General features: G+C 46.2%; 1 protein-coding gene across 1 annotated transcript in view; it reads left to right on the top strand.

Annotated features, from left to right (window-relative positions):
- PRELP (proline and arginine rich end leucine rich repeat protein) overlaps positions 1-13,973 on the top strand; it is a 58,782-nt gene extending 44,809 nt beyond the window's left edge. Inside the window, exon 3 of the mRNA XM_069944404.1 lies at positions 12,120-13,973. Within this exon, the coding sequence (XP_069800505.1) occupies positions 12,120-12,295 (176 nt within the window). The 3' untranslated portion in view covers positions 12,296-13,973. The remainder of the gene's footprint in view (positions 1-12,119) is intronic.
- Positions 13,974-16,949: the final 2,976 nt, after the last annotated feature.

Here is a 16,949-nt window from a genome sequence, read left to right as displayed (position 1 = left end):
CTGGCTCCCATCTCCCCCGCCTCTGTCCCCGCTCCCAGCTCTCATCTCCCCTGCTGCTGTCCCCTGCTCCTGGCTCCCATCTCCCCCGCCTCTGTCCCCGCTCCCAGCTCTCATCTCCCCCGCTGCTGTCCCCTGCTCCTGGCTCCCATCTCCCCCGCCGCTGTCCCCGCTCCCAGCTCTCATCTCCCCTGCTGCTGTCCCCTGCTCCTGGCTCCCATCTCCCCCGCCTCTGTCCCCCGCTCCCAGCTCTCATCTCCCCCGCTGCTTTCCCTGGCTCCCATCTCCCCCGCCTCTGTCCCCGCTCCCAGCTCTCATCTCCCCTGCTGCTGTCCCCTGCTCCTGGCTCCCATCTCCCCCGCCTCTGTCCCCACTCCCGGCTCTCATCTCCCCCGCTGCTGTCCCCTGCTCCTGGCTCCCATCTCCCCCGCCGCTGTCCCCGCTCCCAGCTCTCATCTCCCCTGCTGCTGTCCCCTGGCTCCTGGCTCCCATCTCCCCCGCCTCTGTCCCCGCTCCCAGCTCTCATCTCCCCTGCTGCTGTCCCCTGCTCCTGGCTCCCATCTCCCCCGCCTCTGTCCCCGCTCCCAGCTACCATCTCCCCCGCTGCTGTCCCCTGCTCCTGGCTCCCATCTCCCCCGCCGCTGTCCCTGCTCCCAGCTCTCATCTCCCCTGCTGCTGTCCCCTGCTCCTGGCTCCCATCTCCCCCGCCGCTGTCCCCGCTCCCAGCTCTCATCTCCCCTGCTGCTGTCCCCTGCTCCTGGCTCCCATCTCCCCCGCCTCTGTCCCCGCTCCCAGCTCTCATCTCCCCCGCTGCTGTCCCCTGCTCCTGGCTCCCATCTCCCCCGCCTCTGTCCACCGCTCCCAGCTCTCATCTCCCCCGCTGCTTTCCCTGGCTCCTGGCTCCCATCTCCCCCACCTCTGTCCCCGCTCCCAGCTCTCATCTCCCCTGCTGCTGTCCCCTGCTCCTGGCTCCCATCTCCCCTGCCGCTGTCCCCCGCTCCCAGCTCTTATCTCCTGCGCTCCTGGCTGTCACCTCCCCCGCCGCTGTGCCCCACTCGCGGCACTGTTCAGTGTTTTTCACGGAGCGGACAACATCCCGCTCCATGAAAAACACTGGACATATAAATGAGGCCTTCCCCGTCACCCCAACAGCATCACAAGCTCCCTGACCGCTGCCGGACTCCAGTCCCTCCTGGTTTCCAGTGTCGTCATCACCCAGATTAATTTATATCTTTGTAGGAAAAGATTATGAATAACTTGTAATATATTGATTGGCATTTCTGATTTTTCCATGCTAAGGAGTCCAGTCCATTGGGTGACTCCGCCCACTGGACTCTTGATCAAAGAATCTGTTTGGTTTTTCCTGCTCTATAGCCTGATTGTGATAGATTAGATGGCATTGTCTAGGTCAGGGTTTCCCAACCGGGGTGCCGCGGCACACTGGTGTGCCGGGAGAACCTGCCAGGGGTGCCGCGGGATCCCGGTGGGAAATGTGCGCTGTCTCTTTAAGCATCCCGAGAAGCTGCGACCGCGCAGCTTTTCGGGATGCACGGATCACTTTCATGTTGCGCCCGCACTATGAGCGGGCGCAACATAAAAGTAAGCAGAGTGTAGGAGCAGGTAGTGTCAGCGTCCTGCTCCTACATTCCCTCCCATAGGCTGCCGGCACTTCATACCAGCAGCCTATGGGAGGCCGGGACGTGACCTCTCCGGCAGGCGTGATCATGTGACGTCATCACGCCTGCCCGAAGTCCCGTCCCTGCGGCTCGCAAGATGGAGCCCGAAGAGGAGGAGAGCTGCTTCCTGCAGCCACAGCGCGGATTAGGTGAGTAGGATGTCTGTTTTTTTAGGGGCACCTCTGGGGGCGTTATTAGTATATGGGGGCACCTCTGGGGGCATTATTAGTATATGGGGGCACCTCTGGGGGCATTATTAGTGTATGGGGGCACCTCTGGGGGCATTATTAGTGTATGGGGGCACCTCTGGGGGCATTATTAGTATATGGGGGCACCTCTAGGGGCATTATTAGTATATGGGGGCACCTTTGGGGGCATTATTAGTATATAGGGGCACCTCTGGGGGCATTATTAGTATGTGGGGGCACCTCTGGGGGCATTATTAGTATATAGGGGCAACCCCTGGGGCATTATTAGTATATGGGGGCATTATTAGTTCATGGGGGCACCTCTGGGGGCATTATTAGTTCATGGGGGCACCTCTGGGGGCATTATTAGCTCATGGGGGCACCTCTGGGGGCATTATTAGCTCATGGGGGCACCTCTGGGGCATTATTAGCTCATGAAGGCACCTCTGGGGGCATTATTAGTATATGGGAGCACCTCTGATGCCTTATTAGTTCGTTGCAGCAGGGGATCCTACATACAGGGGGCACAGCATGGGATCCTACATACAGGGGGCACAGCAGGGAATCCTACATACAGGGGGCACAGCAGGGTATCCTACATACAGGGGGCACAGCAGGGGATCCTACATACAGGGGGCACAGCAGGGGATCCTACATACAGGGGGCACAGCAGGGGATCCTACATACAGGGGGCACAGCAGGGGATCCTACATACAGGGGGCACAGCAGGGGATCCTACATACAGGGGGCACAGCAGGGGATCCTACATACAGGGGGCACAGCAGGGGATCCTACATACAGGGGGCACAGCAGGGGATCCTACATACAGGGGGCACAGCATGGGATCCTACATAAAGGGGGCACAGCAGGGGATCCTACATACAGGGGGCACAGCAGGGGATCCTACATACAGGGGGCACAGCATGGGATCCTACATACAGGGGGCACAGCAGGGGATCCTACATACAGGGGGCACAGCAGGGGATCCTACATACAGGGGGCACAGCAGGGGATCCTACATACAGGGGGCACAGCAGGGGATCCTACATACAGGGGGCACAGCAGGGGATCCTACATTAAGGGGGCACAGCATGGGATCCTACATACAGGGAGCACAGCAGGGGATCCTACATACAGGGGGCACAGCAGGGGATCCTACATACAGTGGGCACAGCAGGGGATCCTACATACAGGGGGCACAACAGGGGATCCTACATACAGGGGGCACAGCAGGGGATCCTACATACAGGGGGCACAGCAGGGGATCCTACATACAGGGGGCACAGCAGGGGATCCTACATACAGGGGGCACAGCAGGCGATCCTACATACAGGGGGCACAGCAGGGGATCCTACATACAGGGGGCACAGCAGGGGATCCTACATACAGGGGGCACAGCAGGGGATCCTACATACAGGGGGCACAGCAGGGGATCCTACATACAGGGGGCACAGCAGGGGATCCTACATACAGGGGGCACAGCAGGGGATCCTACATACAGGGGGCACAGCAGGGGATCCTACATACAGGGGGCACAGCAGGGGATCCTACATACAGGGGGCACAGCAGGGGATCCTACATACAGGGGGCACAGCAGGGGAAGCTACATACAGGGGGCACAGCAGGGGATCCTACATACAGGGGGCACAGCAGGGGATCCTACATGCAGGGGGCACAGCAGCGGATCCTACATACAAGGGGCACAGCAGGGGATCCTACATACAGGGGGCATCCCACACAGCGCAGTTACTATGGGAGCCTACAGGAGGGAGAAAGGAAATGAAGTTGCTAGAAATGGGCGGAGCCTAAATTGTTTGTCTCGCAGGTTCTGAAGAAATGAAATGTATCTGGAAGAAATCACCATGGAGGTCTGGGCTGGATGGAGAGGAAAAGGGAAAGTGACGCCTCAGATCAAAGAAGACGTCACCTGTGAGTCCCTGTATGACCGTTTTCTTATTTTGTAGAACATCATTTAGTAGGGGCGCCCCGAGGGGGAAGAGGTTGGGGAGCACTGGTCTAGGTGACAGGTTCCCCTAAATTAGCCTCAACCATAAGGTGTTAAAGTCTCCCTGTCGTTATAACTTTCACAATCTAAATCGGCAGTAGATGTGATATAAAGCAATTTGCATTCTTTTTTTTTTCTTTAGTTATCATGGAAAACATTTCCTGTTTTCTGACTTTTTTTTCTCAAAAAACTGGAAACAGTCAGAAAACAGTAAGTTGAGCATTACATAATGAATGTATATTGCAAACTTGCTTCATTTCTACTGTTGATTTAGATTTTGAAAGTTATAACTACAGGGAGACTTTAAGGAGACTGACATGTGTTAGTAAGTTAGTTAGTCTGAGTCTGAGCACTTGATATGTTGCTGGGGTTTTTCTTCCCCTGGAACCAAAGGAAACAGAATTTATTTGTTTATCCAGACTGAATGCCAAGTTGCAGTAACGGACACAAACTGTTCTCGAGAATTCTTCCATCTCTTTGCTTAGATTTATAGAATTGTAGAGAGTTACTGTTCCCTTACGTCCCATTGGCATCACAACATATGGGGTAAATTCGCCCCTGCGAGCCCCTGGGACGAAGGAATATTTAATGAAAAAAATAACAATAAAATTTTAATCCCCTCCTCCATGAGGTATAAATAGGCTCCACCTCCCCCTAGACCTCAGTCTTTTTTTACTTCGTTGCTGTTAGCCCTAGGGGACTTTGTCCCTCCTCCGTTTTTATGCTTTGTTAACCTGTTGCATTCAGGTTTTCTCTCCAGGTAATGATTGCTGGGATGCCGCTGGAGCCGGTGTCCAGGTAGTATCCTGATATTTGCTTCTGCAGGTCTTAGCTTTTAAGTTTTTCTTACCTAGTGCGTCTTGGAACGCACTCTGCGTGTCACCCGAGCCGCTGGCTTTTCTTCCAGTCGCGTTCGACTGTGGAACGCATCGGCGCTGCGTGCGTCTCAGCACTGCGGCGTCATGTCACTTCCGGGGGCCGGCAGCGGCGCGCGCTCTCTGCATGCCGGATTAGCTGTGTGTTCAAGGCAGAAGGTAAGCTGTTGCTACCTCTAGGTCTGGCTGTCTTCCTCTGGAAGGATTTTCTGTGGCTCATTTGGATCTAATAGAAAACATCTGAGTGCATGGACCCGGCCATAGCCAAACTGTCGAAATGTACTGTGCTGCCTGGGGAGGACGGATCCAATCTTAAGGATCCGATGGATAGAAGGGTGGAGGTAGCCCTCAAGAGATCATATACGGCAGCGGCAGCCCAAGGGGCAGTCTCCATTTCTTCTTTGAGGTTTCTAGAAGCCTAAGAAGATGACTGACCAAGGTCCAGGAAAATTTGGAAGGTAGAGCTAGCAGCGACAAGGTCCTTTGCTCCTTAAAAAAGGTCATTATGGCCATTGACTTCCTCTGCGATGATGCATCTCAGGGAACCAGGTTAGCGTAAAAAAACTAGTACGCTCTCAACCGCTGCCGAAGGGCGCTATGGTTAAAACCCTGGGTTGGAGATGCTAACTCCAAAATTCAGCTCTGTAATATGGAGTTCCAGCCAGGTAGGCTGTTTGGCTCTGAGCTGGATAAATTAATGGAGGAATTGTCTGACAAGGAGGGGAAGTCCCTACCATTGTCCTATAAGAGCGGTGATTCCTTTCGCAGAGCAAAATCTCCTCAGCGAGGCAAAGGGAGATACCAGTACAGAGGTCGAGGAAGAAACTATTCCAGAAGAGGTTCTGGGAAGCAGCAGAATAAGGACACCAACAAGAAACCAGACTTCTGACGCAGAAGCTGTCCAGTGGGAACACGTCTGAGTTTGTTTCTCCCTGCCTGGGAAGAATTAAGGAAAGATCACTGGGTGTTAAATATTATTCAAAATGGTTATGTCCTTCATTTATCATCTCTTCCTCCTCCAAGATTTCTTCTGTCAAGAAATCTTAAGCCAGAAAGACACTTAGTCCTAGAGACAGAAATTCTTTACCTCCTTTCCCTTGAGGCTCTAGAGGATGTTCCTCTATCAGAGATCGGTCAGGGAGTTTACTCCCCAGTGTTACTAGTGCTGAAGCCATCCGGAAAGTGGAGGCTTATTATAGATTTGCGATATCTCAACAGGTGCATCGTAAAGAAGACGTTCCACATGGAGAACATAAGATCGGTAAAATCTATCCTCCAGGAGGGAGATTTTATGGTCACCATAGATCTACCGGATGCATATCTTCATGTACCGATTCTGAAGGCTCACAGGAGAGCCTTGGCCATCCAAATCCAGGGGAAGGTAAGACACTTACAATTCAAAGTCCTTCCATTCGGAATACCTCCGCACCCTTTGTTTTCACATAGGTAGTGTCACCATGATGGTTCGCTTCCGTCTACAGGGGATAAAGTTATCCCTTACCTGGACGATTGGTTGATTATGACTCAGACTCAGGATCTTCTGAGAGTTCAGTTGTGTCCAGGAAATACTTCAACAATTAGGTTGGCTCATCAACATAGAGAAATCAGACTTAATTCCTAATTCCTCCTCGTCAGGTATCCATAAGAACATTAATGCGCTTTCTAGGGCTCCTTGCCTCAGCTGCGGACGCGGTGCCATGGGCGTTATGGCACATGAGATTTCTTCAGAGAGAACCACTAACACTATGGAACCGAGGACTGAAGGACTTGGATGCGATGCATGTTCTATCGACTCAAACAAGACATTCTCTAATGTGGTGGAGACAAGTCAAACATGGAGTTTTATTTTCAGAACCACACTGGATAACCATCACGACAGATGCTTCAGGAACAGGTTGGGGAGCTCATCTGACAGTCATCACGACTGCAGGATCTTGGAGTCAACAGGAATCCGCTCTGCCCTCCAACGTGAGGGAGCTCAGAGCGATTTACCTAGCTCTTCTTCATTTTTCTCCTCCTATTTTACAGAGAGCAGTCAGAATCCGGATGAACGACAGGACCTGTGTGGCGTACCTAAACAGGGAGGTACCAGATCCCTTCTCTCCTCAGGGAAGTAGAGAAGATTTTTCTGTTGGGCAGAAACCAGAATAACCAGACTCTCTGCGATTCATATCAGGGGTGTCGACAATATATTGGCGGATTGACTGAGTTGAGGCCTGACATTACCGGGGGAATGGTCTCTCTCAAGGAGAGTGTTCATTCAGTTAACCCAGAGGTGGGGGCCTCCTCAGAGAGACCTCATGGCATCAGCAAGCAATGCCAAACTGAGGAATTTCTGTTCCCTTTACAGGGCAGACAATCCCACGGTAGTGGACTCAATGACAATACCATGGACATACCAGCTGGGGTATATCTTTCCTCCCATAGCCATGATTCCCAGAGTTTGACGAAGATCAGTCTAGATCAGTCGTCAGTAATAATAATCACTCCCTTCTGGCCGAAGGGGTCATGGTTCACCCTGCCCATGAATATGGTTACCTCTGTATCCGGATCTAATATTCCAGGGAGGAATCTTTCCAGCCTCAGCTTGACAGCTCGGAGACTGAGAGGACCGTATTGGACTCTAGTTTCTCTGAGTAGGTATAGTATACCCTTTCTCACGCTCGTAGTAGCACTACAAATAAATCTTATGCACGTATTTGGAAGATTTTCAAGATTGGTGTGCGAGCAGGAGTATTGATGGACTTAAACCTTCTACTCCACAGTCATTGGAGTTTTTACAGGAAGGCTTCTATAAAGGATTAAAACCTAGTTCCATCAAGGTGCAGATAGCAGCCCTCTCTGCACACCTAAACTCACGTTTCTTTCAGATCTTGGAGGTAAGAATTTTGTTAAGGCTAGACTAGGCCTAACCTGGTAAAGCAGGTAGACCCATGGGACTTATCCTTTGTGTTGAGACGCCTGTGTCTTCCTCACTTTGAGCCTTGGGAGGAAGTAGACTTCAAGTTAACATTGAAAGTTTCTCTTTTACTAGCCATTACCTCTGCTAAGAGAGTTGGAGAACTTCAAGCCCTTGGCTCTGCACCTCCATACGTGATTTTTTTTCCCAAGACAAGGTTATCCTTAGGTTCCTTCCAGGATTCCTGCCTAAGGTGGCTTCATTTGCCAACATCAACCAGCCAATAGTATTGCCTGTATTCTCTCCTACTGGATCATCTAAAGAAGACTTGGATCTTTCTTTATTAGACATATCCAGAGCTATCAAGATCTATCTACATAGAGTAGGTGATTTTCGTAAAGACGAGAATTTCTATATCCCTTTCACAGGAAAGAACAAGGGGAGAAAGGCTTCAAAACCTTCAATATTCAGATGGATCTGTGACTCCATTGCCTTATGTTACTCCTCTGCTGATCTGGATCCACCAGAATTTACCAAGGCTCACTCTACTAGAGCTGTGGCCTCCACTTGGGCAGAGCGTGCCGCTGTGCCACTTGAGGACATATGCCAGGCAGCTACCTGGTCGTCTTTGACTACCTTTGTGAGATATTTAAGGCTGGATACTTCTTTCTTGTCAAGAACAACCTTTGCAAGATCTGTTCTTAATGCGGACGTAATAAATAACCCGCCCATTGGGGATAATGCTTGCTAATTCCCCATATGTTGTGATGCCAATGGGACGTAAGGGAAGCTAAAATTATTATGTTAATTTGTTTTCCCTAAGACCCATTGGCATCACAAGACTCCCTCCCTGTGTTTTATGTTTCTTTATAATTAGACTGAGGTCTAGGGGGAGGTGGAGCCTATTTATACCTCATGGAGGAGGGGATTAAAATTTAATTGTTATTTTTTTCATTAAATATTCCTTCGTCCCAGGGGCTCGCAGGGGCGAATTTACCCCATATGTTGTGATGCCAATGGGTCTTAGGGAAAACAAATTAACATAATAATTTTAGCTTATGTAACTACAAAGATAACAAAGGGATCTGGGAAAACAAATCCGATTCCACAATAAATGGTGAAAAGTACAAATACAAATCTACTGACTGCTATATATATGTATGTATATATATATATATATATATATATATATATATATATATACACTGATGCCTTGGATTAGAAGTATAATCCGTTCCGGGGCCGCGCTTGTAATCCAAATCTACTCTTAAACCAAAACAAATTTTCCCATAAGAAATCAGTGATCTGCAGACAATTGGTTCCACCCCCCAAATATACTGATAATTATTCTGAATAACATGTAGAAGAGATGAAACAATGAGAAGCAGCTGAATCTGTGATATTATAAGTTACTGTATAGCATAGCAATCAGCATGTGGTATATAATGTATAGTAACTGTATAACCCTGATAACACAGCAGCTGGATATGTGATATATAAGTTACTGTACAGTATAGCAGCATGTGGTGTATAATGTATAGTAACTGTATAACCCTGATAACACAGCAGCTGGATATGTGATATATAAGTTACTGTACAGTATAGCAGCATGTGGTGTATAATGTATAGTAACTGTATAACCCTGATAACACAGCAGCTGGATATGTGATATATAAGTTACTGTACAGTATAGCAGCATGTGGTGTATAATGTATAGTAACTGTATAACCCTGATAACACAGCAGCTGGATATGTGAGATATAAGTTACTGTACAGTATAGCAGCATGTGGTATATAATGTATAGTAACTGTATAACCCTGATAACACAGCAGCAGCTGGATATGTGATATATAAATTACTGTACAGTATAGCAGCATGTGGTATATAATGTATAGTAACTGTATAACCCTGATAACACAGCAGCAGCTGGATATGTGATATATAAGTTACTGTACAGTATAGCTATCAGCATGTGGTGTATAATGTATAGTAACTGTATAACCCTGATAACACAGCAGCTGGATATGTGATATATAAGTTACTGTACAGTATAGCAGCATGTGGTGTATAATGTATAGTAACTGTATAACCCTGATAACACAGCAGCTGAATCTGTGATATTATAAGTTACTGTACAGTATAGCAATCAGCATGTGGTGTATAATGTATAGTAACTGTATAACCCTGATAACACAGCAGCTGGATATGTGATATATAAGTTACTGTACAGTATAGCAGCATGTGGTGTTTAATGTATAGTAACTGTATAACCCTGATAACACAGCAGCTGGATATGTGATATATAAGTTACTGTACAGTATAGCAATCAGCATGTGGTATATAATGTATAGTAACTGTATAACCCTGATAACACTGCAGCAGCTGGATATGTGATATATAAGTTACTGTACAGTATAGCAGCATGTGGTGTATAATGTATAGTAACTGTATAACCCTGATAACACAGCAGCTGGATATGTGATATATAAGTTACTGTACAGTATAGCAGCATGTGGTATATAATGTATAGTAACTGTATAACCCTGATAACACAGCAGCTGGATAGGTGATATATAAGTTACTGTACAGTATAGCTATCAGCATGTGGTGTATAATGTATAGTAACTGTATAACCCTGATAACACAGCAGCTGGATATGTGATATATAAGTTACTGTACAGTATAGCAGCATGTGGTATATAATGTATAGTAGCTGTATAACCCTGATAACACAGCAGCTGGATATGTGATATATAACTTACTGTACAGTATAGCAGCATGTGGTATATAATGTATAGTAACTGTATAACCCTGATAACACAGCAGCTGGATATGTGATATATAAGTTACTGTACAGTATAGCAGCATGTGGTGTATAATGTATAGTAACTGTATAACCCTGATAACACAGCAGCTGGATATGTGATATATAAGTTACTGTACAGTATAGCAGCATGTGGTATATAATGTATAGTAACTGTATAACCCTGATAACACAGCAGCGGCAGCTTGTAGATACAGAATGGAGGTGCAGATCCCCGTAATGCAGTAGTGTAGTACAACAGACTAGAATAGAGAAGAAGGGCTGCTGTCAGAGGTCTGTGTGGTCACATGACAGCAATGGGCAGGTTTGTGTCCAGCATGAACCAATCAGGACTGATAGAGACTGCAGGGAGCAGGAAGGAATGAGCAGGACAGATGTGGGCACATACATACAGCTATGGAGAGATAACCTCCATAGTCCTGTCCCCTGATGTAAGCCCCAGCTTGAAGTGGATCTGCTATGATTTAGAAGGTGAGGAGACTTCCTGGGTCAGAGTACAGTGCTGTAGACCCCGCTATGCAGACCATGCCCCTCCCCCACTCCCCCTCCCACCCAGTACACCAAAGCAATGCTCTTACAGCAAGTCACTATTATGAAAAACTGTGAGCTCTTAAATCAAGTTACTCTTAACCCAAGACTGTATATTCTACTGAATGCTGTATATATATATATATATATATATACATATATATATATATATACTGTCTGCTGAGTGTATGTATATATATATAATAATAATAATAATAATAATAATAAATTTATTTGTATAGCGCCAACAGATTCCGCAGCGCTTTTTTTTTTATTTTTTATTTTATTTTTTTATATATATATATTCTACTGACTGCTGTATATATATATATATATATTCGTGTTTCCCTATTTAGGTCCCAAAGCTCGCAACAGAGTGAGGACCTGAGGGACTACATATCAAGGTGGTTTGGCGCTCTCCCCACTAGGAGGCACCCCTTGGCATTGGGCAGGATATCTGGCTATTCCCGTGTTTTGAGACTCGCAACTGAGGCTCCACAGACCCCTTTTTTGCATATATATATATATATATATATATATATAAAACATGGAGAGAAAGGAGCTGTTGCACATCACACCTATGGCTGACACTAATGCCACTCGGCTACATTTAAAAACCAACGTCAGGATGTTGGTATATAATAAACCATATTGCCCCATGTACCACCTGCAGGTCTCCTGGTTCACTTGGGTCCCTACGCTAACTCCACACTGTGTCAGTCAGCGACCGCCAACCCCGCAAAGCGTGCACATGCAGGGAAAGGAGGCCATGGAATGGCCCTGCAACCCCAATGTCACAGGACTAGTGCCCCCCAAAACCCATTTGGCACCACCGGTGGAGAAAGCTGCCGCCAAACAACACAAATGTGAATATGATCTTGTACTCACCATTACTGCTGCAGATAATTTGGGTCATGTGGGTCTTACAAAGGGGAGTGCCAGCTGCCATATATATATATATGTATTCTAGTGACTGCTATATATATGTATACATATATATATGTATGCTCTACTGACTGCTGTATAAATGTGTGTGTGTGTTCTACTCACTTCCGTATACATATGTATATATTCTACTGACTGCTGTATATATTATTTATAAATATACTTTTTTTTCTCTTCACAGAAATTAACGGTACTGAATTGTGTCCACTGCCATTTGCGCCGGTTAATTTCCTGTCCTCAGATTTTTCCTTTGTTCCACATCTGCGATACCTGAGATTGGATGGAAACCAGCTGAAACCTCCCATCCCCCTGGATGTTATCATGTGTTTCCGCCTTTTGCAGTCTGTGATCATCTAAGGACCATGAGAGGCGCAGACAATCCCAATAACCTGCTCTAGACTGACCTCCTGTACTCACACACCGCTCCATGATGGTATTGTCAGGCAATCAGTACAGTCGTGTTTACTCATGCACAATTATTAGATTTAATGTCACAACTCTGACTAGGACATCAGTCCAACAATCCAAGGGGAACTTTTTACTAATTAAAAACAAAACTTTTATACCTTGACTACACACTCACGACCTATGGAATAACCAAATGGTCCACTCACGACCTATGGAATAACCAAATGGTCCACTCATGACCTAATAACCAAATGGTCCACTCATGACCTAATGACCTAATAACCAAATGGTCCACTCATGACCTAATAACCAAATGGTCCATTCATGACCTAACAATCAAATGATCTACTAATGACCTAATAACCAAATGATCCACTCATGACCTAATAACCAAATAACCAAATGGTCCACTCATGACCTAATAACCAAATAACCAAATGGTCCACTCATGACCTAATAACCAAATGGTCCACTCATGACCTAATAACCAAATGGTCCACTCATGACCTAATAACCAAATGGTCCATTCATGACCTAACAATCAAATGATCTACTAATGACCTAATAACCAAATGATCCACTCATGACCTAATAACCAAATGATCCACTCATGACCTAATAACCAAATGGTACACTCATGACCTAATAACCAAATAACCAAATGGTCCACTCATGACCTAATAACCAAATGGTCCATTCATGACCTAACAATCAAATGATCTACTAATGACCTAATAACCAAATGATCCACTCATGACCTAATAACCAAATGATCCACTCATGACCTAATAACCAAATGATCCACTCATGACCTAATAACCAAATGGTACACTCATGACCTGATGACCATCACTTCTCCCCATCAGTATTGCAAGATCTGACCAAGCCACTCAAATTCCTCCCATCATCGTCCTATTGGGAAATGTGGCTGAAGATCTTACACAGTGGCTACATGGGTGATCTCCCTAACCCGGCCATGCGGGGAGGCCACCGCTAATCACTTCCATTGCTTATGGGATTGTCCCCAAAAGAAATCATTTTGGTGCAGAATCCCTGTTTTTGCCGCCACACATGTCCCTCATACACTTCCCCTACAACCAGCCTGAGCCCTCTATGGGCAACTCCCCGACACTGACATGAAATCTCCCTCACAAACACAAACAATCTCCCTCGTTCATTTTTCCACATCTCGGCAGCAGCAAGGTGGACAACCCCACAGACCTGGCTAGTACCTAACACTCCTACACCTTCCTGCTGAGAATGGATTGGGTGGAGACATCTTAAACGGTCCCCTATTATTAGACTTAGTGTCGGACTGGGGTATCTGGGCCCACCGGAGGAAATGATCCTGGGGGCTCACCAATGAAAAACCAGTGAGAAACGACATGTCAGTCAGTGTTAGTGCAGGTTCTAAAGCTAGGGGCCCGCAGGACCTCCGGTGGGCCAGTCCCACACTAATTAGACTATTCCCAGCACACAGGGACCGCTTCAGGACAAACACATGGTTTCTGGAACAGAACCTCATAGGGACTCATCCCGTTGCCTAAAATAGTTTCAAATTCTATGTGTCCAATTGCATCCCCACTTCCACTGTCACTAGGATCTGTGAGTCTCAAACCGTCTCAGACATTTTACTGAATAAAATCTACAGAAGACTCTGTTCCTATGCTGTCAATCACAGTGCAGGGAGAGAGCAACAGGCATCACTTTACAGTATGAATAGATTTATGCTTATATTCAGACATAGCTTTTTTAAAGCAATTTTGCCAAAAATTTGCTGTCAAAATGATGCAATTTTACAGTAAATAGCACAATTCTTGCTAAAATAGTGCAATTATTTTACCACAGATTTGTGGTAAAAAATTTTTACACATTTTGCAGCTCGTTCGGCTAATAACTGTAAATGTGCAGTCAGAAATTATGCAACTTTTTTCATGATTGGCCCAAAATTTTCAGAAATTACACAATTTTTTCGCTAGTGATGAGAATTTTTAAGGGGTTCTCCAGCATTAGAAAAATCATGGCCGCTTTCTTCCAGAGACAGCACCACTCTTGTCTCCAGGTCAGGTGGGGTTTGCAATTAAGCTTCATTCACTTCAATGGAACTGAGCTGCAAACCTGCACCCAACCTGAAGACAAGTGGTGCTGTCTCTGGAACAAAGTAGACATGTTTTTCTAATTTTAGATAACCCCTTTAACATTAAATATGTGGTGGCGTTTTAAAAAATTGCAATATTTTTACTGTAAATTTCGTTTAAAATTGGACAATTTTAGAAAAGATTGCCAATCAAAAAAATACACTTTTTTGATAATACACTTTGTGATAAAAAATTGTGCAATTTTAGAGCCAGAGTTAAGAGTTTTGCGCCATTCTCGATAAAATTGCAAATAAAAAAACATACAAAAAAAGCCTACATTTATGTATAATGTTAAAAAAATAGAAATGATAGAAATGTCACTCCTGGCTAACCACAACTAAGAACCGTTCCAAATTTATCTCATTCTCCACATCCCGCAGACTGAGATGGGTCCACACCAGGCACTAAACACAACTAAGAACCATTCCAGATTTATCCCATTCTCCACATCCCCGGAGACTGAGATGGGTCCACACCAGGCACTAAACACAACTAAGAACCGTTCTAGATTTATCCTATTCACATCCCCGGAGACTGAGATGGGTCCACACCAGGCACTAAACACAACTAAGAACCATTCCAGATTTATCCCTTTCTTCACATGGAAGACTGAGATGAGTCCACACCAGGCACTAAACATAACTAAGAACCATTCCAGATTTATCTCATTCTCCACATCCCCGGAGACTGAGATGGGTCCACACCAGGCACTAAACACAACTAAGAACCATTCCAGATTTATCTCATTCTCCACATCCCCGGAGACTGAGATGGGTCCACACCAGGCACTAAACACAACTTAGAACCATTCCAGATTTATCTCATTCTCCACATCCCCGGAGACTGAGATGGGTCCACACCAGGCACTAAACACAACTAAGAACCATTCCAGATTTATCCCATTCTCCACATCCCCAGATATTGAGATGGGTCCACACCAGGCACTAAACACAACTAAGAACCATTCCAGATTTATCCCATTCTTCACATCCCGGGAGACTGAGATGGGTCCACACCAGGCACTAAACACAACTAAGAACCATTCTAGATTTATCCTATTCACATCCCCAGAGACTGAGATGGGTCCACACCAGGCACTAAACACAACTAAGAACCATTCCAGATTTATCTCATTCTCCACATCCCCGGAGACTGAGATGGGTCCACACCAGGCACTAAACACAACTAAGAACCGTTCCAGATTTATCCCATTCTCCACATCCCCGGAGACTGAGATGGGTCCACACCAGGCACTAAACACAACTAAAAACCGTTCCAGATTTATCCCATTCTTTGCATCCCTGGAGACTGAGATGGGTCCACACCAGGCACTAAACACAACTAAGAACCATTCTAGATTTATCCCATTCTTTGCATCCCTGGAGACTGAGATGGGTCCACACCAGGCACTAAACACAACTAAGAACCATTCCAGATTTATCCCATTCTTCACATCCCGGGAGACTGAGATGGGTCCACACCAGGCACTAAACATAACTAAGAACCATTCCAGATTTATCCCATTCTCCACATTCCCAGATATTGAGATGGGTCCACAACAGGCACTAAACATAACTAAGAACCATTCCAGATTTATCCCATTCTCCACATCCCCGGAGACTGAGATGGGTCCACACCAGTCACTAAACATAACTAAGAACCATTCTAGATTTATCCCATTCACATCCCCGGAGACTGAGATGGGTCCACACCAGGCACTAACCACAACTAAGAACCATTCCAGATTTATCCCATTCTCCACATCCCCAGATATTGAGATGGGTCCACACCAGGCACTAAACACAACTAAGAACCATTCCAGATTTATCTCATTCTCCACATTCCCGGAGACTGAGATGGGTCCACACCAGGCACTAAACACAACTAAGAACCGTTCCAGATTTATCTCATTCTCCACATTCCCGGAGACTGAGATGGGTCCACACCAGGCACTAAACACAACTAAGAACCATTCCAGATTTATCTCATTCTCCACATTCCCGGAGACTGAGATGGGTCCACACCAGGCACTAAACATAACTAAGAACCATTCTAGATTTATCCTATTCACATCCCCGGAGACTGAGATGGGTCCACACCAGGCACTAAACACAACTAAGAACCGTTCCAGATTTATCCCATTCTTCACATCCCCGGAGACTGAGATGGGTCCACACCAGGCACTAAACACAACTAAGAACCATTCTAGATTTATCCCATTCTTTACATCCCCGGAGACTGAGATGGGTCCACACCAGGCACTAAACACAACTAAGAACCGTTCCAGATTTATCCCATTCTTTGCATCCCTGGAGACTGAGATGGGTCCACACCAGGCACTAAACACAACTAAGAACCATACTAGATTTATCCCATTCTCCACATCCCCGGAGACTGAGATGGGTCCACACCAGGCACTAAACACAACTAAGAACCATTCCAGATTTATCCCATTCTCCACATCC

The sequence above is a fragment of the Dendropsophus ebraccatus genome, chromosome 11, assembly GCF_027789765.1.
Source record: "Dendropsophus ebraccatus isolate aDenEbr1 chromosome 11, aDenEbr1.pat, whole genome shotgun sequence".
Lineage (NCBI taxonomy): Eukaryota > Metazoa > Chordata > Amphibia > Anura > Hylidae > Dendropsophus > Dendropsophus ebraccatus.
This window is presented reverse-complemented; position numbering and strand designations above follow the sequence as displayed.